A 25,083-nucleotide genomic window follows, 5' to 3' on the forward strand; every position below is an offset into this window, starting at 1 on the left:
TGCATAGTTAAAATTTATGTTAATACTTATTAAAAAGATTTGAGAATTTTATATTTTTCTGATTGGTCCGTTATGCGGATTTAAGAGACATTTCATTACATTTTGTCCAATCAATTGATTGAAACGAGTTCAAAAAAAAAGATTTTTTAGAAGGAAGGATTAATATTTGAGGGTCTGCAAGGGATAGAATACATTAAAATGAAGGATTTGGTTTTATGATACTTATCCTGTTAGAAAGGTATTAAAATTTATTTGATTTAGAACAGGGTATGAGCTTTAGGCGTCAACAATACCATTATCGGTAGTTCTGATATGTCTATAATGATATATTTTTACAAATATTTCATCAATTTTTTTATTGATAAGAATATGGGTCACCTTTCACATTAAAATTACCAGAATAAAAGGGAGCAAACTATTTCCGTGCAGCAGATTTTGATAAAGTGCCTTCGTCGTATACAGCATAATTCTTTTCACGAGCCTGCGCAACACTTTTAATTTAGCATAATAATATAGCAAAATATAGTACAATTTTTCATATTTTTTCTCCAATTTCGAACGCAAATAACTTTCCAACGACTTTTCCAATTCTGATAGTTATAATCTTATAATAATGCTCATAGTGTTACCTTATCCATATCACGAACAATTAATGGTGTCGCAGCAATGTGCTTCTTGATTTATTTGTAACTAACCACCGTTTATTGAGAAAAACTCCACAACCTTTTCCCTTGGCACTATATTATGAAGTTTTCATTTTTTTGTTCAGTTTTAATAACTTTACTGATTAATATTAATTTTTCATATAGATACTTAACAATAATTAAAGTTACTTTATTATGCATATAACTTGGTATGAAATACTCATTTACTAAATACTATTATAAAGCAACGCTCTTGCCTCACTTTTAAGTCCAAATATTTTAAGAACTTTGTACTTTTTGAAATTTCTCGCTTTCAAAATTGCATTCACAAACAAGAGTGAAGGTTTACCACTTTTGAATGCGTTTATTTATAGAATATATTTATTTCAATTATCAGTCAATTTAAATATTTACTATGAAATATTTTTACAATAGGTACATATACCACAAGAAATATTTATGAGTGTCATTAAATTTGAAAAATATAAACAACATTAAATCCTTTAAATATTAGCATAATTCATTAAAATGACAAAAAATAATTTATTGAATCTTCTTATCATAATTGTAAAAAGACATTAGTAGTTCTTCTTTATATGTATAAAATTCATACCATGAACACAACACAATCATTCTTTTGTTCATACGTTAGAGATAAGTTTAATAATTTCTGAGCTAATTTTAGATCATTGTTGAAAATTCATTTGCCACTAAAATAATTTTGCGTTCTTTGTTAAACAAATTCATTTTAACAAAATGCAAAATTAAACTAGTTGGTGTTGGTATTTAGCCTTGAGGCAAGTTATATGAACTTCCCGATATGTGTAAATAATTGACTTAATCAATAATAAACAAATTAATTAAAAGTATTCTGAGTGGATTAACTCTGAGTATTTTCTAAAAGCAAATTTTCAAAAATCAACAATTCATATAATTGAATCAGTTTCAGCAGAACTCTAATGGTTTAGTATGTCCATTAAGACCAAGTACTGCTATCGTTATACCAAGTAAATCCTCTAATTGTAATATTAACAAATGTCAAATTTTTTTTTTTTTTTTTATAACTCGTTTTATTTAGCAATCAGAAATACATTAAGATTCCTATGAGCTAAAATGACAATGTAAGAGCGAGGCCTAAGAAGAGCTCCAATGAGATCATCTCAGTTTAACAATTAATATAATAATATTATATTAGACCTAATCTAAGACCAAGTCTAAAGGCCATTGTCGTTTTAATCTTCTTGTACCATAAGGTTTAGTAATTTCTACTATAGAGGGGTTCGAATGTGAGTCATTTTCTAAAACATTGATAGATTTTTAAAATTATACTATGTACTTGTCGCAAGACCGTAATATTTCAGTAAGTTTTATAAGACCGTGATATATACCGCCAAAAAAAGTTCCATAAAAATCGGCTTAAATTTTTTTTTCAACAGTTAATTACAAGAAAACGGCTCGGTAGATTTCCACCTGAAACTAATCAGTATCATTCCCAACTAATATCTTTCGAACAGTTTTTGATTTTTCAAAATCGTTTCGGTAGTTTGAGCTTAAATGTGGACTAAAAGTTTAACACTTTTTTTCAAATTACAAAGAAACGGTTCTGCAGATCGTCTCACATAACTGACAAACGATAGTCCTTATTGAGATACATCAAATGACTTTTAAATTTCTGAAATCGGTTCAGGCATTTTTGAGAAAACGTCGATCAATGGTCTAATTTTGACAAATGCCAAAAGAACGATACTGATTTTTGCAAACTTTGATGAATTTTTAAAGCTAAACCAGTTGTCGTAGGGCTGTAATATTTTAGTATGATCTAGAAGACTATGGTATCTACCGTCAAAAATATAATAATAAAAATCGTCGAAGTTTTTTTAAAAAACTTTATTACAAGAAAACGGCCCGGCCGATCTTTACCAAAAACTGATCAGCACGATTCCCAACCAATATCTTTCGAACGGTTTTTGAATTTTCAAAATCGATTAAGAATTGCGGGCTAAAACGTGGACGAAAATTTTTTCACTTTTCTGCGATTTACAAAGAAACGGCTCGGCCGATCGTCACACAAAACTCAGAAACGCTAGTCCTCATCGAAATACATCGAATGGCTTTTAAATTTTTGAAATCGGGACAACCGTTTTTGATAAAACGTCGATTTACGGCAAAAAATCTGTTCCCATACACGCACACACACACACATATTTTATTCAAATGTATCAAGCCATTCTGAATCGAATGAGACCAAATTTGGAAAAAAATGTGTGTGTGTGTGTGTGTGAACAGATTTTTACTTTTTTCATTGATTTCCGAAAACTATCTTTCCAAAAATCTCCCATTTGTTTATTTTAATACACTTTAATCACTTTACACTTTAATCTTCTGACACTTTTTGCCCCGTATATACATACATACTACACACACAGACATACATTAATTTTTTCTTATGTATGTCAAAATGTTCAGAAGATTGAAACGTAAAGATAAAAAAAATCATTTTGACTTTTTGGTAAATAATATAACTTACTATAACCCTACGAGAAGTTAATTACATTTACTATTCAATTACCATTTCATAAATTTAAATTTAATACACAAAAATTGGATATATTAGACATTTGATTATGCATATAGAGTAGAGCGGGGATTAAAGGTCCGCGGGTAAAAAGGTTCAGCGCCATTAGAGTGCTTTCCCCATAAATATTTATTATTATCAATTTCACAAATATACTTTATTATTACGCTTTCATTGATATTACAGCTGTCGAGAAAACATGAAATAGAGAATCGTTTTTTTTTCATGAGAACGTAAACTTCTCCTTCGGAGTTAAAAAACAAATAGTTGTAGTATTTTGCGTATTTTACATTATTCAATACATATATAAGAAAAATGACATCTACTCGGAGAATTAAAATACTTATTAATGATTTACTAGAATAGATATGAGGGATGATATACCTTTGGGTAAAAATCCACACGAAGTTCAGTGAAATATTACATATATATATATATATAATATATATATATATATATATATATATTAGGGTAGTCCTTAAAATGGTCATTTTCGAATTTCCTTGCTCCCTGAGGCTCAAATGGTTCCAAATAGATAAAAAACAATTCTCAGAAAGTTTTAGCTCTTAATATTAACGTTTAGATAGAGCGCAATTCAATAAAAGTTTTGTATGGAAATAGCATGGAAAAATTTTCAAAAATTTTCAAAAATTTTAAAAATGTTTTTTAGATGTAATTTAACGAACCAATGAATAAATAAAACTTATTCATTTGTCGCTAAGTTATACCTAAAACATTTTTTTAAAATTTTCAAAATGTTTTCCATGCTCTTTCCATACAAACTTTGATTGAATTGCGCTCTATCTAAACGTTAATATTAAGAGCTAAAACTTTCAGAGAATTGTTTTTTATCTATTTGGAACCATTTGAGCCTCGGAGAGCAAGGAAATTCGAAAATGACCATTTTAAGGACCGCCCTAATATATATATATATATATATATATATATATATATATAGAATTTTATGTTCAGAATTTTTTGTTCATATTAAACAATTATATATATATATATATATATATATATACTTATATATACATATATATATATATATATTATATATATATATATATATGTTTAATTTGAGTTTAATATTCGGGCGTAACATCTATAAAAATATTATGAGTTTTTTTAAAAGTTTATTTATTTAAAATCCACATGTTTCGGCTAGCATCTTAGCCATAATTCAGTGGTAATCAAGTTAACTATAAAAATTAAAACTAAATAAATTATATGAAAGGAAATTTCATGGAAAAACAATAATAATAATAATAGTAATAAAACACTTACAATTTTGTATCCTAATATAGCATATGAAACCATTATTAATCTATGGTATGAGTTTATTGATTAATAATGGTTTCATATAAATAAACTTTTAAAAAAACTCATACTATTTTTATTGATGTTACGCCCGAATATTAAACTCAAATTAAACATATATATCAACATCAAATTCAAGACAATTCAAAAATATATATACATATATATATATATATATATATATATATATATATATATATATATTATGTTTATGAAAAATGAAACGAAGAATTAGAACATTTGTTTTTTTCTTAAAAAATATTGTCAAAATTTGTACACTCTCAAACAATTTTTTTTTTCATTTTATGTCACATTTTTATTTATAGTGTAAATATATTATATTTTTTTCTTTAATAACCAATTGAATTTTTTATGTTAAAAAGCCCCTAGGTCGTTGAAGTCTACGGCACGTGTCTAGAGGGGATCAAAAGGAGGCTTTTAGGGTGTTATGATATGATTTACTGTTATCGCACACATTATTCGTATTTATACGTTTTTAGTTTTTAATCAATATACCGCGCTTTTACATTAATTTAGCTTTACAATACAAATTTATTATTGTTCTCTTACGCCTTACAATATTATTATTTACATCGTTTCATTTTAATTTGTTCGTTTTTTCAACAATTTTTTGATCATCCAAACTTTTTCTCTATTTTTGATTGTTAGTTTGAAAATCTGGATTTCGAATTAACATTGAACAAAATATATAATATTATATAATGGTAACTATTCACATATAACTTCAAAATGGAGTGAAGCGTGGCAATCGGAAGAAATGAGTGGCAAGGGTACTGCTTTTATTTTATTAGTTACATGAAGAAACCTCGTAATGAACGAAAGGATCAAAGCAAGGATCTAGCAGGATTCTATAACGAATTCACTAAAAACTGCACTCCACTGGCAAACATACCGTAGAATTCCAATTGTGGAAGAAACTATATGGATCAGTACGGATCTACTGGATCTACATAAAACAAAATGGATATTGGATTGAACACACATTGGGCAAATTTTCTGAATGAGAATAAAATGCGAAGAAAAACTCACATAATTGACGCCTTGCGCGAGCATAGAAAATATTGGGATTTGAAAACCGAGGCACATGGCTTGTCAGCATGAAAGTCTTTGAAACGAAAACAGTACTATGCGTAAACAATAAAAAGGAGAGAAAATGCCTATAAATGTAGCATCTTCACACAATAAACTTGATTTCGGGTAGAAAACCAATAATAACTAGTGGTGCACGGCATCGTGCCATAAGGTAAATTGCTTCCCTTCAAAACCTGATTTGCCATTTTGGCGGCTGGAACTGCCTTTGCCAAAAGCTAATCAGATAGGAATCCCAACAATAGGGATCGAAAGTTTTTGAATCATTCAAATCGGTTAATCTGTGCTCTCGAAATTATCGACAAAAAGTTGTATCCGCACACACATACATACATACACACAATTATACAAACACATACACATGTATCAATTTTTTTGAGGTATTACAAAATGTTCAGCAGCCTTTGAAACGTAAAGATATGTATATGGAAATGATAAAAATTAACTCACGGCAATCTTGACCTGTTATTTATAATTACCTGTTAATTTAAGGATCGGTAGGTGTCACCTAGAGTCTAATTCTTTTTATTGTCTAGATCCTAGACAACATGACAATATAAAATATCCATATATTGGTACACTATGTCGAGAACTAATTTTATTATTAGTCTAAGTTACTTAAAGTACAAAATATATTAATATCGTGCACATCTTTATATTCTTTAGATCCAATATATTATGTTTAATTTGCCTTTGTGTAATTCACTTTTTATTTACTATTTTCTTATTGCCTACATCTTTGCCAGTATAAAGGTTTAATTAGTTATTTTTACCCTAAATGTCGAACCAAACTTAAAAACCAGTGGTGCATGGAATCGTGCTTAAAGGCCAATTGCAGGAACTAACCGTACCAAAAATTAAACTTTTCAGAAAAAGTTAAAAATTTGAATACTGAATAAATTAGATTTTTGAAAAAAATCTTTAAAATATCTGATAATTTGGAAAAATGTAAAAAATTTGAAAACTGAATAAATTAGATTTTTGAAAAAAAATCTCTATAAAATATCTGATAATTTGATGTGCATATGTCTAATGATAATTTTCACCCTCCAAATGGCATTTTTTTACATTTTTTACTCGATCTCCAAAACCACCCATAGGCAGGTCTAGCCTATCCAAAAATTTGAGCAGTGTTTCATCTTGTCAATACAAGTAAATGTTTTTTTGAATTATTAAAATCGGATGCTCAGTTCTCTTAAAAACAGTTACTGTTCTAGGCACTGTTTGCCCCGTAACTTCGAAACGACTGGACCTGCCTTGCCAAAAACTAATCAGCACGTCTCCCCATGAATAGGACTCGAATTGAGCGGTGCTACCAAAATCGTCGACGAAATATTGTATTCACACATACACACACACTCACACATACATACACATACACTCACACACAAATACACACGCGTCCATTGTTTCTAAGGGATGCCAAGATGTTCAGTAACCTCTGAAACGTAAAGAAAATGCAAACATTTTTATTTTCAATTTTTGGACGATTATTATATCTTACCCTATGGAAAATTAACAAATATTTTTAAAAATCCTTTTAGTATTGTGGCATGAGCTGCGATAAAAACCATCATCATCAATGTTTCAGCATAAATCATCGTCATCATCATAAATCGGGAGATCCAGCATAAATCAGGAGAGACGATGTCATTCACCGTTGCTTATATTTATATTTCTTCGCTCTTATGAAATCCAATGCGCAATTGTTGTAGGAGAATCCAGAAATGGTCTGGCTGTATTACAAATAACAGACGTCATCTTGTAATCATTCACTTGAAAACCAGTCATTTCATTTATGCGTGGTATCATCAGTTTTAATTCGAGATACAAGAAATCAAAAATATAAAAGTCTTATTTTACCAACTTCACAATAACTGCCAAAAACTCAGTTGCATAATCAACAGCGAGTTTTATAATATGAAGTTATGAAAGCATAATCCTTATTTCAATTTTTGAGGGGTTCAGAACCAATATGAGATATTCCTTAAGTTATTAAAATAATAAAAAAGTGGTGATGCCGGGTTTTTGGGGGCATAGTAATAATTGCTAAGGAGGTTTAAAACGCTAGGAGGATGCCTAGTAACTTTAATTAAAAAGGCAAAATTGCATTTTATAATAACATTTATATACGTTGCATTTGTGTCAGAATTTGTATATTTGACTTCGCGAAGGAGAAGTTTATGTTTTCATTTATCAATCTTTGATAGTATGTAACATATTATGTGATTGCTAAATTATTTAAATAGTTATCTTGATTAATGTAAGAAAATCACACTTGAGATTAGTTTAAACAAAATCTTGAGGCCAGTTGTAACATGAAAAATTAGCAAGAAGTGGGCACATGTAAATTGTGTTACAGGAGACATTACATCTCATATTTGCATTATGATAATTAACTTCCCGTAGAGTAGTTATAGTAATGGGCTAAAAATCAAAAATGAAATTTTTGCATTTCTCGACGTTTTGAAGCTTTCTGGACATTTTGGCATAGCTCAGAAAAAATGAATGTGTGTGTGTGTGTGTTTGTATGTCCGCATTTTTTCGTCCACGTTTTTGGGCGCATGGATCAACCGATTTGAATGGTTCAAAAAACATTCGACCTCTACTGATAGAAGATGTGCTGATTAGTTTTTGACAAGGACAGGTCCAGCTGTTACGGTGATACGGAGCAACGAGTGGAGAAAATACAAATCGAGTTTTTGAGAGAACGGAATATCCGATTTGAATGATCTAAAAAATATTCAATTTGTAATGATTGGGAGAAGAGGTGATTAGTAAAAGTTTGGCAAAAGCAGGCCCAGCCATTTCAAAGATACAAGGCTAAATGTGCAAAAAATTGTCGTTTTTGAGAGAACTAAGCGTCCGATTTGAATGATTCAAAGAACTGTCTGCTTGTTTTAACAAAATAATTGCTTTTGGAAAAAAATAATTTTTGTTTAAATTTTTTTTTCAAAAAATATTTTTTTGTATATCGAAAATAATTCAGACTTTAAATGTTATTCTGACTTAAGTTCTAATATACTTTAAAAAAATATTTTCAACTTTGCAATTCAGTTTCTATAATTCTTATAAATATTAGGCAATATTACGATATTTATAATAATCTATTTGAAAATATTTAATATTCCTCGAACATTTCGTTACGGTACGGAAAGTTCCAGCAATTTGCCTTAAGGCACGATGCTATACACACCACTAGTTTAATATTAATATAATATTATGATAATAATTGTTCATTTAAAATAAAAATATATATTACAACAGGCATTATACATTTTACTTGTATCAATTATAAATTGCTTTGATGTTAAAAATAGAAAGAATTATTCAGACACAAGTCAGTTTTCTTAAAAATAAATAAAAAATATATTATCAGATGTAATATTGTCGTTTTTCTGGAATTACTACTTGCCCCAAACAAGAAGTAAAATTGTAACACCGCACATTTCTGAAAAATGATTAATTGTGAAATAATAAACAATAGTTATGAAATAATTATAGTTGATTTGGTAGAGGAATAGTTAAAGCATATATCTAGTTTTATTTCATAGAAATATCATTAGTGTATCTCAAGATATATTCATTTAAAAAAAAGAGTGCGCGTAAGAATCACACGCGATTGAAGTAAAACTTTTTTGCTATTACATTTGCTACATCATTTAACAACTTGGAATAATGTTCAACACTCGTGATGCACACATTTTTTAATGTTAATCATTATACATATTTATATAATAATAAATTATAAATTTATAATAGCATTAAACATATTTATAATATTTAAAATCAATAATGCAATTAAAGTCATACTTCAAATACGACATGATCATTGGAATTAGCATCTAGGACTTGAACCTAATAAAGAAATAAAGTAATTTCTGATTAATAAATTCTATAATATTCGTTCATACAGTGGACAGCTGTAATATGAAAATCTTGAATGATTTCATTAAACTGCATAGATGTCCATTATAAAGTATATCTGTATATAAATGATACACAGCTACACAAACTATTGTTGTGCTTGATCTCTTGTTTAGAGTAATAAATCTGAATATCAATTTATTCTTCATTATTTATAAAATATGCAACTTTGTAATACTTAATAGCCATCATAAACTAAAAACATGTAGACTTCCTCTAATATTCCAAAAATGTCTGAGATATAATTCTGAAAAAGATATATCTTTGGCATGTTAGAATAAATCTGTACTGCTTTATTATTTTTCAATATCTATAAAAATGCAGAGAATTATTAAGTTAAACAACGCCTAAATAAATATTGTTTTCACAATTTCACTTGTCATGTAATTGTGATTGAAGAAGTTCATGTAATTAAAATTAACATACAATCATTGATTGCTTGATTTTTTTAGTCTTTTGCTGGCGATACAGTTTCATTCTTTGAATAGTTGTAGTATCTGTCTTGCATATAAAAATAATTTTCACTTTAATAACCACAAAAATATATAGTAACCACGAATAAACAAAGTACTTCAATAAACTTACGTGTCTTTCACGGCACAGATTTTTCATTTGTTTTTATTATTAGCACTATAATTATTTTTGGGGGACGGGATAAAATATTCTTCGATCCAGACATTTTTTATTAACTCAAGATTTGTACTAATATTTAACCTTAAAATGTAATGACATGAAACACCGATAAATGAACAATATGCTTCACGATTTCGGTGACGTACGCACGTATAAAGTTACGCATACCAAGAAGCCTCGCACAAATGCGGCCAATCACAATCGACCCGTGTAGAAATGATATAATGACGAATCATTGGCCCTCGACTTTGCCGTAACTCACTTCCGTTGCATTTGTGCGTATTTACACCCATGTCGCGCCTAAAGAAGTTTTATTTTAAAAATGTTACAACAAGCCACTAGCTCCCATACGCTTGAAGCAAAGTAATCGCCACTTAAAAAAATATTTCAATTCGCTTAGGATTATAAAATACATTAAAATGATAATGCATACGTAATAGAAGAAAAATCATCAAAATGCTTGGAGATAAAAGTTGTCAGATTAACAATATATACGGTTATATTATACCCTCAAAGTCATAACCGCCTAGGTATTTATAATTTCCCCTTACCTACAAAAATAGGTCGACTCTGATGTTTATCATTTTAATTAATAAGAGTAGAGAAATATGCTACTCTAGGCATGTTATTCAACTTGACACGAAATGTATCTTTTTTAATAATGTGGGTTCAGATGTTTGCGGACGCACAATTTGCTAAGAAGTTACAGTCTATTTTATTAACATTATTATTGGAATTTTCAGTGCAATTCATATTACTTTGTAATCACTGCACGGATTTTATAGATGCAACCTAAACAGTTGTCCCATCTCTATGTGATGAATTTTATTTTTTACAATTTCTGTAACAGTGATGATTATTTTATTAATACAGCCTGAGCTTTTTTTATTCGGATATTACAATCTACATTTCGAAAACAAAACCGATTTCACTACTGATTTTCATCAGGCTGCTTCGGGGCAGGTATTGAATGGGATCTCTGATTCAAATTCCATAACCACTAGCCCAAGTGCTTTTCATTATCAATGATTTTAATATAAGTAACAATCACAAATAGAAGGGCGGACAAACAAAGGCACAATAAATTTTAGTTGGTTTAGTTCCAAAACGTTATCATTAAACAGCACAATTTAATTACAAACATTCGGCATACTTTATTATTGTTGATAACTGCCTAGAATAACTTATTGATTAAGTTAATTAATCAATTAATTAATTGATTAATTAACTTTTCCTAGGGTTGTTATAGTAATGGGTCAAAAATTGAGAATGAAAATTTTTGCATATCTTCACGTTTCAGAGCTTTTAGGACATTTTGGCATACCTTAGAAAAAATGGTTGTGTGTGTATATATGTTTGTGGATACAATTTTTCGTCAACGTTTTCAGGAGCATTGGTCAACGAATTGGATTATTCAAAAACCATTCGATTCCTATTGATACTTGCTGATTAGTTTTTGGAAAAAGTTGGTCCACTTTCATAGATGCGAAGCAAACAGTGCAGAAAATAGAAATCGAGTTTTTGAGAGAACGGTGCAGCCGATTTGAATGATCAAAAAAATTCCATTCGTAATGATGGGGAGAACGGCAAGTGCAGCCGTTTTGGAGATACGAAGCTGAATGAGCCAAAAATCACAGTTTTCAAAAGAACGAAGCATCTGATTTGAATGATTAGAAAAACTTTCTGTTTGTGTTGACGAAGCGATTGCTCTTCTGGAAAGAATTTTTGTTAATTTCCAAAAAAAACTTTTTTAATATCAAAAATTAGTGGGGTGCATGGCATCGTATATTAATAAAATCTCTATAAAATATCTAATAATTTGATGTACATATGTCCAATAAACATTTTTGACCGCCAAATGACATTTTTTTAACTCATTTTTATTGAGAGTCCATAACCGCTGGACCTGCCTCCCCAAAAATTTAATCAGTTCTTCATCTTGTCAATGCAAGTAATATATTTCTTTCAATTATTAAAATCGGACGCTCCGTCCTCCTTAAAAGTGAGTTACCGTTTTTGGCACTTTTTGCCCCGTATCTTCGGAACGGCTAGACCTGCCTTCGCCAAAAACTAATCAGCACGTCTCATTATCAATACAAATCGAATGTTTTTTTAACTATTCAAATCGGTTGATCGGTGTTCCCGAAATCTACGGGAACAAATCTACAATCTTACAACGACGTCGACGAAAATTTGTTTCCGCACACACACACACACACATACACATACACACAAACAAATACATCCATTTTTTCTAAGGTATGCTAATATGTTCAGAAACCTCTGAAACGTAAAGATATATAAAAATTTTCATTTTTGATTTTTTTGCGATTACTATCTTAAATACCCTATGGAAAGTTAATAATTCGAATTTTAATTCTAATTGTAGCTGAAGTTTTAAAGCTCTCTTATAGACTTCAAATAAATAATTTTAACTTTATAATTCAATTTATATAATTCTTATGAATTTCAAAGAATGTCCTTCATTTTAAACCCGATGGATTAAGTTTTGTTTATTTACTTTTCTGTAAACATATTTAAACGTCGTCGTGCAAATATAAGCTTTTATATTTTATCTATAAAGTAAGAATAATGAAAGTTACAGCATTTATAGTAATCTATTTGAAAACATTTAATATTCCTCGAATAGTTTACGGCACGGGAAGTCCCGGCAATTTTCCTAAAGGCACGATGACATACACCACTAGTTTAATTTAACAAGTACAGATATCGCAAGTATGTTTCAAAGATTTCAATTGAAAATCGTTATTATTGAAAGCAAAATATTTATTTTCGATATAAACAATTGAACATTTTATCTAAATAGCTAATTCTAACTATTGTTTAATGTTGATTTACTTACGAGTCGTGCCTTCAGCCAAACTGCTGGAACTTATCGTACCGAAAATTAAAATTTTAAAAAAAGCTTTAAAATTGTTTGAAAACTTTGAAAAAAAAAGATTTTGAGAATTTTGTAATTTTTCAGAAAAGTGACTTTTTGAAATTTTGCTTTTTCTTACATTTTGAATTTTTTTGAAACTTTTTTAACTTCCCGTAGGGTAAGTTATTGAACTTTTTTTTCAAAGCAATCGCTGTTTTAGAGAAGAAACATGGAAGCGCGTAAGCGTCGCCTCGAGTCTAACAGATGAACATAGGTACGGAACCCATAAAAATATAAGCAAAATTTGTACTTCTTATTAAAATCTTTATAAAATATCTGATAATTTGATGTGCGTAATGATCATTTTTGATCGCCAAATGGCATGTGTTTTAATTTTTTTAATATCTCCGTAACCGCTGGCTTTCTCAAAAATTTCAATAATTTTTCGTTTGGTCAATAATTATTCAAATCGGACGATCTCTTCTCCAAAAAACTGCATCACCATTTTTGGCTTTTTTTGTCCCGTATCTACTAAATGACTATATCGGCCTTTGCCAACAGCTAATCAACACGTCTTCTTATAATACGAATCGAATGTTTTTTTAATTATTCAAATCGGTTGATCCGATTTACAAAAGTCGTCGACGAAAATTGGTATCCGCACACACGCACGCACACATGTATCAATTTTTTCTAAGGTATGCCAAAATGTTCAGAAACCTTTGAAACGTAAAGATATATAAAAATTTTTAACTTCCCGTAGGGTAAGTTATAGTAATCGCAAAAAAATCGAAAATGAAAATTTTTGCATTTCTCGACGTTTCAAAGGTTTCTAAATATTTTGGCATACCTTAGAGAAAATGGATGTATGTGTGTGTGTGTGCGTGTGTGTGTGTTCGGATACAAATTTTCGTAGACGATTTCGAGAACACCGATCAACCGATTTAAATAATTTAAAAAACATTCGACTCGTACTGATAAGAAGACGTGCTGATTAGTTTTTGGTGGAGGCAGGTCTAGCCGTTACGAAGATACGGTGCAAAAAGTGCCAAAAACGGTAACACGGTTTTTAAGAGAACGGAGCGTCCGATTTTAAAAATTCAAAGAACATTTTACTTGTATTGACGTGAAAAAAGTGAAACAAAAGTCATTTGGCGGTCAAAAATGATCATTAGACATATGCACATCAAATTATCAGATATTTTATAGAGATTTTTATAAGAAGTATGAATTTTGTTTAGTTTCCTATGGGTTCCGTACCAATGTTTATCCGTTAGACGGCGACGCGCCGCTTACGCGCTTTGACATTTCGTCTCTATGCAGTTAAAGCAGTACGATTGCTTTGAAAAGAAAGTTCAGATCTTCCACAATTTTTCAAAAAAAGTAATTTTTTATCCAATTTATAGTTTCTCAAAAATCTTATTTTTTCAAAGTAATTTTTTTTCAAAAATGTTAATTGTTTTTAAAAAAATAATAATTTTTGGTACGGGAAGTTCCAGCAATTTGCCTTAAGGCAGGATGCCTTAATTGCCTTAAGACAGAATTCCACTTACAGTTAGTTTACAATTTTTTTGCAATTACTATAACTAATCCTGAGGAAGTTAATAAGTTTATTCGCTTTAACAGCTGATGAAATCTTTTTCGATTTTTCTGCAATTTCCATATCTACACTATGGGAAACATGTTTCTAAAGACCAGTTTCTCTTATGAAATGTTTATATGCATTGAGATCTTAGATTTAATATTAACACGTAAACAAACATTCGAGTTGACTTCTCTATGTTTTTATAACAAAACTAGATACAACACCAATATTTATAATACATAATACGGTCTTTGATAACCTTACCGATTACGTTATTAGTTTATCCTGGACGAGAAAACACAGCACAATTGGTCGATCACGTTCGAATTCAATGACACAATGTAATATTCACAACTAAACAAACTCTCACTATAAACTTAAAGCTTTTATGCACTGTCACTAAACCAAGTCAATCACATCCAATCAAAATAAAACAGTAAACAAAACAGTTCTATCTAAAATAACAATCCATTATTATGAAGGCCGGAGCAGACGCTACATATCATAGGAACGAGACGAAACTGAAGGAAAGAGGTCGGCGTCATAAAATCGAAACATCAGCCGCTCGCGTCGGAACCGTTCTCGCGCTCTCGCTTTCGCGCGCGCCTCGCGCCTCTCCGATTGCCCACAATGCCCACGGTGTCTGTGCGGCTGTGCGGCTGTGCGTCTCGCCGAGTGCAACGCGCAGCTCGCAATACGCATGAACGTGAACCTATTCCATTGCTCTACTGAATATTTGATTGAACATCGCGCACTTGCAGTTTCTGGACCAAATCCCAAATGCTTTATGGATTCGTTGATACTTTTTCATGACCACTTATCGTATTTCGCTTAAAAATATATGAATTTTTAACTTCCCGTAGGGCAAGTTATAGTAATCGCAAAAAAATCGAAAATGAAAATTTTCATATATCTTTACGTTTCAAAGGTTTCTGAACATTTTGGCATACCTTAGAAAAAATGGATGTATGTGTGTGTGTGTATGTATGTGCGTGTGTGTATGTATGTGCGGATACAAATTTTCATCGACGATTTCGGGAACACCGATCAACCGATTTTAATAATTCAAAGAACATTCGATTCGTATTGATAAGGAGACGTGCTGATTAGTTTTTGGCGAAGGCAGGTTTAGCCGTTCCGAAGATACGGGGCAAAAAGTGCCGAAAACGGTAACTCAGTTTTTAAAGAACGGAGCTTTCGATTTTATAATAAATAATTCATTTTACTTGAATTGACAAGATGAAGAATTGATAAAATTTTCATGAAGGCAGGTCTAGCGGTTTCGGAGATCTAGTGAAAAAAGTAAAATAAAATGCCATTTGGCGGTCAAAAATGATCATTAGACATATGCACATCAAATTATCAGATATTTTATAGAGATTTTAACAATAAGTATAAATTTGGTTTACATTCCTATGGGTTCCGTACCAATGTTTACGCGTTAGACGGCGACGCGGCGCTTACGCGCTTTGATATTTCGTCTTTATGCAGTTAAAGCAGTACGATTGCTTTGAAAAAAAGTTTAGATCTTCCAAAATATGTGAAAATAAAGAAAACATTTTTTTTTTTTTTAATTTTTTTTTTCAAAAAAAGTAATTTTTGTCCAACTTATAGTTTCTCAAAAATCTTATTTTTTCGAAGTAAAATTTTTTCAAAAATGTTAATCGTTTTTAAAAAAAATAATATATTTTGGTACGGGAAGTTCCAACAATTTGCCTTAAGGCACGATGCCTTAATTGCCTTAAGACAGAATTCCACTTACAGCTAGTTTTTTTCTGGGTTTGGTGTGTAGAGCAAGATTTAGAGGTCCGATGGTAAAAAGGTCCGATATCTCAAAAGCCAGTACAGTTACGAATTTTGAAGTAAAACTTCTTTAGGCGCGACTAGGGTGAAAATCCGTACAAATGCAACGGAAGTGCGTTACGTCAGATAAGATAAGATAAGAGTCGAGTGCCAATGATTCGTCATTCGCTCTCGATGATATCATTTCTATACGGGTCGATTGTGATTAGTCGTCGCATATGTGCAGGGCCGGTCCTGCCTTGAATGCGATACATGCAAAAAATGCGGGTGCACCCCTTAGGGGGTGCCAAAACGAGATTCGGATATAAAATTTATAATATAGTTTTTTCAATATCATTCAAAAAATATATAATTTTTCTGCATCTTTTACTAATCTTGCACAATATTTTTTAAACTTTAAAACAACAATCTGATACACGATGGAGAAGTATAGATGAATACATACACTTTGGCCCTTACAATATCCATTAGTAGAAGTTTAAGATGCAATTTTAAATATTTTAAATAATGAAAAATTCGATTAAAATAATTTAACTTGAAATACCAGTGAAATAATGAGATATTTTGCTCCCTATGATTTGTTCAATAGAATAACATTTAAAAATATTCTTGCAAGCAATAATGAACATACTGAAATTTTTGGATGCCCGAAAAAGTTTGGATTGAAAATAAAAATTTCAAAACAGTTCTTTAGTGCAAGAACTGTAGAAGGCACTACAATTTGATTATGAGCATCCGCAAATCGCCTTGATCTTCTAAATAATTTTAAAATCAATGTATTTTATGCGCATTTAGATTATATCTAGCTTTTTGTGTGCTAAATCCAGTTTTATTAAAAATTATTTACAAAAATTAACGTAAATGTTTATATAATTTTAATGATAAACAGTTCAAAAAGTTGAAATAATAGGGGAGGGGGGCGTTAGAAAAAAGTTGGCATGCGGGCCCTGAGTACTATCAGGACCGGCCCTGCATATGTGAATAGAGACGTGTCGTTGTATGCGTACCGGCGTCAACGTTGTATGCGTTCCGATATCAACAAGGAAATCGGCATAGATAAATAAACATTTTAAAATTACATCGCAGTACAAATCTTGATTTAATGAAAAATGTATGAATCAGAAAAATATTTCACCCTGTTCCTTGAAAATAATAAAATATAAAATGATAAACGTAAGTTTATTGATCAAACATTATTAACTTCCCGTAGGGCAAGTTATAGTAATCGCAAAAAAATCGAAAATGAAAATTTTCATATGTCTTTACGTTTCAGAGGTTTCTGAATATTTTGGCATACCTTAGAAAAAATGGATGTATGTGTGTCGACAATTTCGGGAACACGGATGAAGCGATTTGAATAATTCAAAAAACATTCGATTCGTATTGATAAGGAGACGTGTTGATTAGTTTTTGGCAAAGGTAGGTCTAACCGTTTCGAAGATACGGGGCAAAAAGTGCCACAAACGGTAACTCAGTTTTTAAGAGAACGGAGTGTCAGATTTTATTAATTCACAAAACATTTTACTTGCATGGACAAGATCAACAACTGATTAAATTTTCATGAAGGCAGGACTAACGGTTTCGGAGATCTAGCAAAAAAAAATAAAAAAAAGCCGTTAGGCGGTCAAAAATGATAGTTAGACATATGCACATCAACTTATCAGATATTTTATGGAGATTAGAACAATAAGTATAAATTTTGTTTACATTCTTATGGGTTCCGTACCAATGTTTATCCGTTAGACGGCGGCGCGCCGCTTATGCGCTTCGATATTTCGAAGTCTCTATGCAGTTAAAGCAGTATGATGGCTTTGAAAAAAAGTTCAGAATTTCCAAAATATTTCAAAATAAATGTTTCTTCAAAAAAAGTAAATTTTTGTCAAAAATTTATAGTTTCTCAAAAATCTAATTTTTTTAGAGTAATTTTTTTTCAAAAATGTTAATTTAAAAAAAAAAAATGGTACGGGAAGTTCCTGCAATTTGCCTTAAGGCACGATGCCATGCGCCCTACTAGTTTCTATATTATTCGTAGTTTCTATAAATCTTTAAAGTTCTTAAAATGGAAAATACTGTTTAGGCAAGACAGATATTAAAGCTGTTCAAAGAACGAGATTATATCGCCAGCGAAAAAGCAAAAAAAAAATACAACTAGTCAATGAATGTATGTTAATTTTAATTAGTCGAAGTTCTTTAAACACAATTACATGATGAGTGAAGTTGCGAAAATAATATTTGTTTAGGCGTTCTTTAACATAATCCACTGTGGGAACGAATAATATAGAATTTATAAATCAGCAATTACTTCATTTCTCTAATGAAGGTTCGTTTCTAAATGCTAATTACAATGACAAACCGATCATGTCATATTTGATGTATGGCTTTAATTACATTATTGTTTCTAAATATTGTACATATCTTAATGCTATTATAAATGCATAATTTATAATTTATCATAATATAAATGTGTATAATGGTTGACACTAATAAATATGTGCATCACGAGTGTTACCATATTACTAATAAACATTATTCAAAATTGTTACATGATGTATTTATTTTTACTTAAATGCCATCTTGTACAGTTGCAAATAAGTTTTACTTCAATCGCGTGTGAACCTTACGCGCACTCTTTTTTTAACTTCCGGTAGGGTCAGTTATATTATTCGCACAAAAATCGAAAACGAAGGAGAAGTTTATGTTTTTATCAAAAAATTCAAATCGCTAAAATTTATGTTTTCTTGACGTTTCAAGCCCTTCTGAATCGAATGAGTGTGTGTGTATGTGAACAGATTTTTTGCCGTAAATCGACGTTTTCTCAAAACGGCTACCGAATTTAAAGATTTAAAAGCCATTCGATTTGTCTCGACGATCAGCCAAAACCTTTCTTTGTAACTAGCAAAAAAGTGAAAAAAAAACGTCCACGTTTTAGCCCGCAATTTTGAATCGATTTCAAAAATTCAAAAAACCGTTCGAAAGATATTGCTTGGGAATGGTGCTGATTCATTTTTGGTAAAGATCGGCCGGGCCGTTTTCTTGTATTAATGTGGTAATTTTTTTTTCGACGATTTTTATGATTTTTTTGACGGTAGATACCATAGTCTAATTATTTTATAGATCATATTAAAATATTTCGGCTCTACGACCGTTTTAAGTCGTTTAATTTAAAAAATCCGTCAAAGTTTGCAAATATTAGTATCGTTTTTTTTTGGCGTCAAAAACGCCTGAACCGATTTCAAAAATTTAAAAACCAATCGATGTATTTCGTTGTGGGTTATCTTTTCTCAGTTTCGTGCCACGATCGGCTGAGCCATTTTTTTGTAAATAGCAGTAAAGTGAAAACATTTTCGACCACGCCTTAGCTCTCAATTCTGAATCGATTTAAAAAAAACAAAAACTTTTCGAATGATTTTGGTTGTCTAGATATTAACTGTAGAAAAAAATTTTTTTGCTGATTTTTATGCTTTTTTGGCAATAGACATCATTGTCTTATAAAACAAACTAAAATGTTACGGCCCTACGACAAATAGTTTAATATTGAAAATTCATCAAAGTTTGAGAAAATATTATAGTCAATTACTATACAATTTTCATTATAATTCAATAGTTTTTAAAATTCGTGCCTTGAAAATAGTATAGTAAGTGGTGCATTACATTTTCCGTGTTTTTGTTTTTTCTTCAAATTATTTGTATGCACTGAAGATGGGTCAAATCAGAACCCGAAACGTTTGACAATAAAACATTTAACTTCAATAAAATAGTTTCAATTAATGGGTGGACGCCCAAGAGCAACTTTATTATAATATTTCACAATCTGAAAAAACCTCTCAATTTATATATATATATATATATATATATATATATATATATATATATTCATATTCGTAAATGTTTGCAAATAATTTTGCGCATATTATATACACTCACAATCAGTCATATTCTGTAGCTACATGTGAATGTTTCTGGACATTAAACAGACGCATCTTGTTTATATTTGCTTGTATCAGCAAATTATGTTATTAATTATGTTGCTAATGCTCGATTGTTTCATTATTTGTTATATAAACGAGTTCATTGTTTTAATAATAAAGACGAATTAATTTCAAATATTCACATATAAAATGCAGCGTGTGTTTATAATAATCGAATATCAATGTGGTATCTGAGAACAACACCATTCATTGTCACAAGAATTTTATGTCTACATGTGATTGTTCGGCTCATTTAGAGTAAGTTCAAGAAATTGACTGCAATTAATGCACACCTTTGATTATTTCTCGTAGGGTGAGTTATAGTATCCGAAAAAATCGAAGGTTTGTGAACATTTGGCACTCCTTACAAAAAAATTATGTATGTGTGTGTATGTATGCTGATACAAATTTTGTATGTATGTGTATGTGCGGATATGCAAATTTTCTTTGACAATTTTAGGAACGTGGAAACCTATTGATGGAGACGTGTTGATTATTTTTTGGCAAAGGCAGGTCAAACCGTTTTAAATATACGGGACAAGAAGTGCCAAAAATGGCAATTCAGTTTTTGAGAGAACGAACCGTTTGACGAATTTGACTGATTCAAAAGTATTTTATTTGTATTAACGAAATGAAAAACTAATCAAGTTTTTAAATACGCAGGGTCAGCGGTTTCCGAAAATCAATAAAAAAAGTAAGAACTATCTGTGCCTCTAAAAATGAGTTTTTAATTTAAATACCTTTATTAACTTCCCGTATGGTAAGTTATTGTAATCGCAAAAACACAAAAAAGAAAATTTTTGAACATCTCTGCATTTCAAAGGTTTCGGAATATTTTGACATATCTTGGAAAAAATGGATATGTGTGTGTGTTTGGATACACATTTTCGATTCTGTTGATAAGGATAGACAAAATGAAGTACCGTTTAAATTTTTGCAAAGGCAGGTTTGGCGGTTTCAGAGATCGAATGAAAAAATTAAAAATAAATGCCATTTGGCGGTCAAAAATGATCATTAGACAAATGCACATTATATTATCAGATATTTTATAGAGATTTTTATACCAAGTATGAATTTTGTTTTCATTTCTATGCCTACCATACCAATGTTTATCCGTTTGACTGCGATGTGGCGCTTACGCGCTTCGATATTTCTTCTGTAAAGCAGCTACGCAGCACGATTGCTATATAAAAATGTTCAAAATTTTCAGAACAATTCAAAGTATAAAAAAATTCTAAACTTAAAAAAAGAAATTTATTTTTCAAAAATGACAATCTTTTTAAAAATTTAAAAACTCATTTTTTTCAAAGTTTTTAATTTTTGGTACGGGAATTTCCAGCAATTTGCCGGGACGGGATAAAATATTCTTCAGACCCAGATATTTTTTATTAACTCAAGATTTATACTAATATTTAACCTTAAAATGTAGTGACATGAAACACAGATAAATGAACAATATGCTTCACGATTTCGGTGACGTACGCACGTATAAAGTCACGCATACAAAAAAGCCTCGCACAAATACGGCGCACGTATAAAGTCACGCATACCGATAAGCCTCGCACAAATACGACCAATCACAATCGAACCCGTATAGAGATTTAATCGAATGCGAATGACGAATCATTGGCACTCGACCTTGCCGTAACTCATTTCCGTTGCATTTGTACTGATTTACACCCATGTCGCGCTTAAAGAAGTTTTACTTCAAATATGGCTAAAAGACATACTAACTTAATTTAAACACTTATTCTTCCATTAACACAAATTATTATCTACAAGGGAATGTCCTTAGTGAAGGAGACCTCTAAATGACATACTTAATGGATCACATACACTCATAGAAAATTGTATTTCCGATTGTCTATAATAAATGAATAATAAAAAAATCAAATAAACAAGTTAAGATCAATTCTTAACATTAGAAACATATATTAAAATAAATAACTAAAAAGTATTATTATATTAGTTAATATAAAAACCATTTAATTCCATAATATTTATTAGTTTTTAATATATGTGATTATTTAACATTTTCACTATGACTATGTATTTAAAAATAAATTCCTAATTTATAACAATTTTCTTACAGTTAGTAAAATTAGCTAGGCACATATTTCGTTGTTGTTGAATTTTACACTATACTGAAATTTTGATAGTCATATTTGTTTTGTACATACTTAATGAAAAAAAGTATATTTGATAATGATTTTGTTACAGCTTCACCTCCACGGGTCATAGTATCAAGTACAATTGTCTGAAAGTGAAAGAGGTCATAATTATAAAAATTAATGATGTAGTTATTTTTATATTTTATAATACGAATATTTGTTAAAATTTTTGAGATACTTTAAAATATTAAATTAAAAAAACACATTTTAATTTTCGACGTATTTCCAACATTTAAAGATTAAGCTAAATTATCATTTGGATGTATAAAGTAGATTGAAAAATAAAATTCACCTTTAAAAAAATTCGGTATGAGCAGTGGAGACTGGGGACGGTAGTGCCAGGATACGGTAGTGACAGTTGTCATAACAGCTAAACTATTACGAAGTATGATTGTTCGAGCAAATTTACATGGTTTTAGTCAACGCCTTAAGCTTACATTAACATAATCTGTAGACCGCATTGCTTTTAAAAAGTCAAAAAAAAAAATCATGTACCAATTCTTTTAATCACAACTGTTAATTGTGTACAGATAGATGACATTGTTTGTTATTTTGCTGTAAGTTGAACATTAGCAGTTATTTACCAGCAATTAATTTGTGTTTAGATAATTTAGCTCAGTCAAAATGGAGATTTGTTTTCAAAAGAGTGCGTTTTTGGGCTGCCGTTGTGACATGCATTTTTTGTCCTTTTTGGGTGAGGATAAACAGATATAAAAAATCTAACTTCACTAAGATAAAATCCTAAACTAGTGGGGTGTATGGCATAGTGCCTTAAGGCAAATTGCTGGAACTTCCCGTACCGTAACGAAATGTTCGAGGAATACTGAATGTTTTCAAATAGATTATTATAAATATTGTAACATTGTATAGTATTTATAAGAATTATATAAACTCAATTGCAAAGTTAAAATTATTTGTTTAAAGTATATTAGAACTTTAGTTAGAATTAAAAACAAAATCTGAATTATTTTCGATACAAAAAAAAAATTTTTTTTTGAAAATCAATTATTTTGTTAAAACAAGCTGAAAGTTCTTTGAATCATTTTAATTGGACGCTTAGTTCTTTCACAAACTTCCATTTTTTGCACATTTAGCTCTGTATCTTTGAAATGGCTGGTCCTGCCATTGCCAAAAACTAATAATCACTTCTCCCAATCATTACTAATTGAATATTTTTTAGATCATTCAAATCGGATGCTCCGTTCACTCAAAAACTCGATTTATATATTTTCTGCACTCTTTGCTCCGTATCTCCGTCACGGCTGGACCTGCCTTTGCCAAAAACTAATCAGCACATCTCCCTATCAATAGGAATCGATAGGAATGTTTTTTGAACATTCAAATCGGTTGATCCGTGCGCACGAAAACGTGGACGAAAAATTGTATCCATACATACATACACACACACACATCAATTTTTCTGAGGTATGCCAAAATGTTCCGAAACCTTCAAAATTTCGATTTTCGGCCCATTACAATAACTTACCCTACTGGAAGTTAAAAAGAAAGAAAAAGGAAAATTTGAAATAGGGAAAAAAAAGATTTCACAATGAATGCTTGTAAACTTTGTTTAAAAAATTATTTTTTGTTATATATTGTTATGTTTTATTAATAAGCTTTGTTTAAATATTTATGTTGTGTTTTGTCACATATTATAATTATTAACGACAATAAAAGTCGTTAAGAACCATTTTGGTGCTTAAAACTATTGTTTAACTTCCCGTAGGGCAAGTTATAGTAATCGCAAAAAAATCGAAAATGAAAATTTTTATATATCTTTACGTTTCAAAGGTTTTTTGAATATTTTGGCATACCTTAGAAAAAATGGAATAATGTGTGTGTGTGTGTATGTATGTGTGTGTGCGTGTGTGTATGTGTGTGCGGATACAAATTTTCGTCGACGATTTCGGGAACATCGATCAACCGATTTGAATAATTCAGAAATCATTCGATTCGTATTGATAAGGAGACATGGTCTCAAAATGCAGGTATAGCCGTTCCGAAGATACGGGGCAAAAAGTGCCAAAAATAGTAACTCAGTTTTTAAGAGAACGGACATATGCACATCAAATTATCAGATATTTTATAGAGATTTTAACAATAAGTATAAATTTTGTTTACATTCCTATGGGTTCCGTACCAATGTTTATCCGTTAGATAAACAGTACGATTGCTTTGAAAAAAAATTCAAAATTTCCAAAATATGTCAATATAAAGAAAACATTTTTTTCAAAAAAAATTTTATTCAAAAAAAAGTTATTTTTTGTCGAATTTGTAGTTTCTCAAAAATCTAATTTTTTTGAAGTTAATTTTTTTCAAAAATGATATTCTTGATAATGATATTATTTATAAAAAAATGATTAATGATATAGTTTTTAAAAAATAATAATTTTTGTACGGGAAGTTCCTGCAATTTGCCTTAAGGCACGATGCCATGCGTCCTACTAGTTTTAACCTATTTCTATA

General features: G+C 30.2%; 1 protein-coding gene across 1 annotated transcript in view; it reads right to left on the reverse strand.

Moving 5' to 3' along the window:
• The window catches only part of LOC113367192, a 114,824-nt gene that overhangs the window by 33,251 nt on the left and 56,490 nt on the right, over nucleotides 1-25,083 (reverse strand). Inside the window, exon 11 of the mRNA XM_026608821.1 lies at nucleotides 22,627-22,703. Coding sequence (XP_026464606.1) covers nucleotides 22,627-22,703 — 77 coding nt within the window. The remainder of the gene's footprint in view (nucleotides 1-22,626; nucleotides 22,704-25,083) is intronic.

This window comes from Ctenocephalides felis, unplaced genomic scaffold, assembly GCF_003426905.1.
Source record: "Ctenocephalides felis isolate EL2017-DRISC unplaced genomic scaffold, ASM342690v1 CF-g0.4_SCAFFOLD_01170, whole genome shotgun sequence".
In the NCBI taxonomy this organism is placed as follows: domain Eukaryota; kingdom Metazoa; phylum Arthropoda; class Insecta; order Siphonaptera; family Pulicidae; genus Ctenocephalides; species Ctenocephalides felis.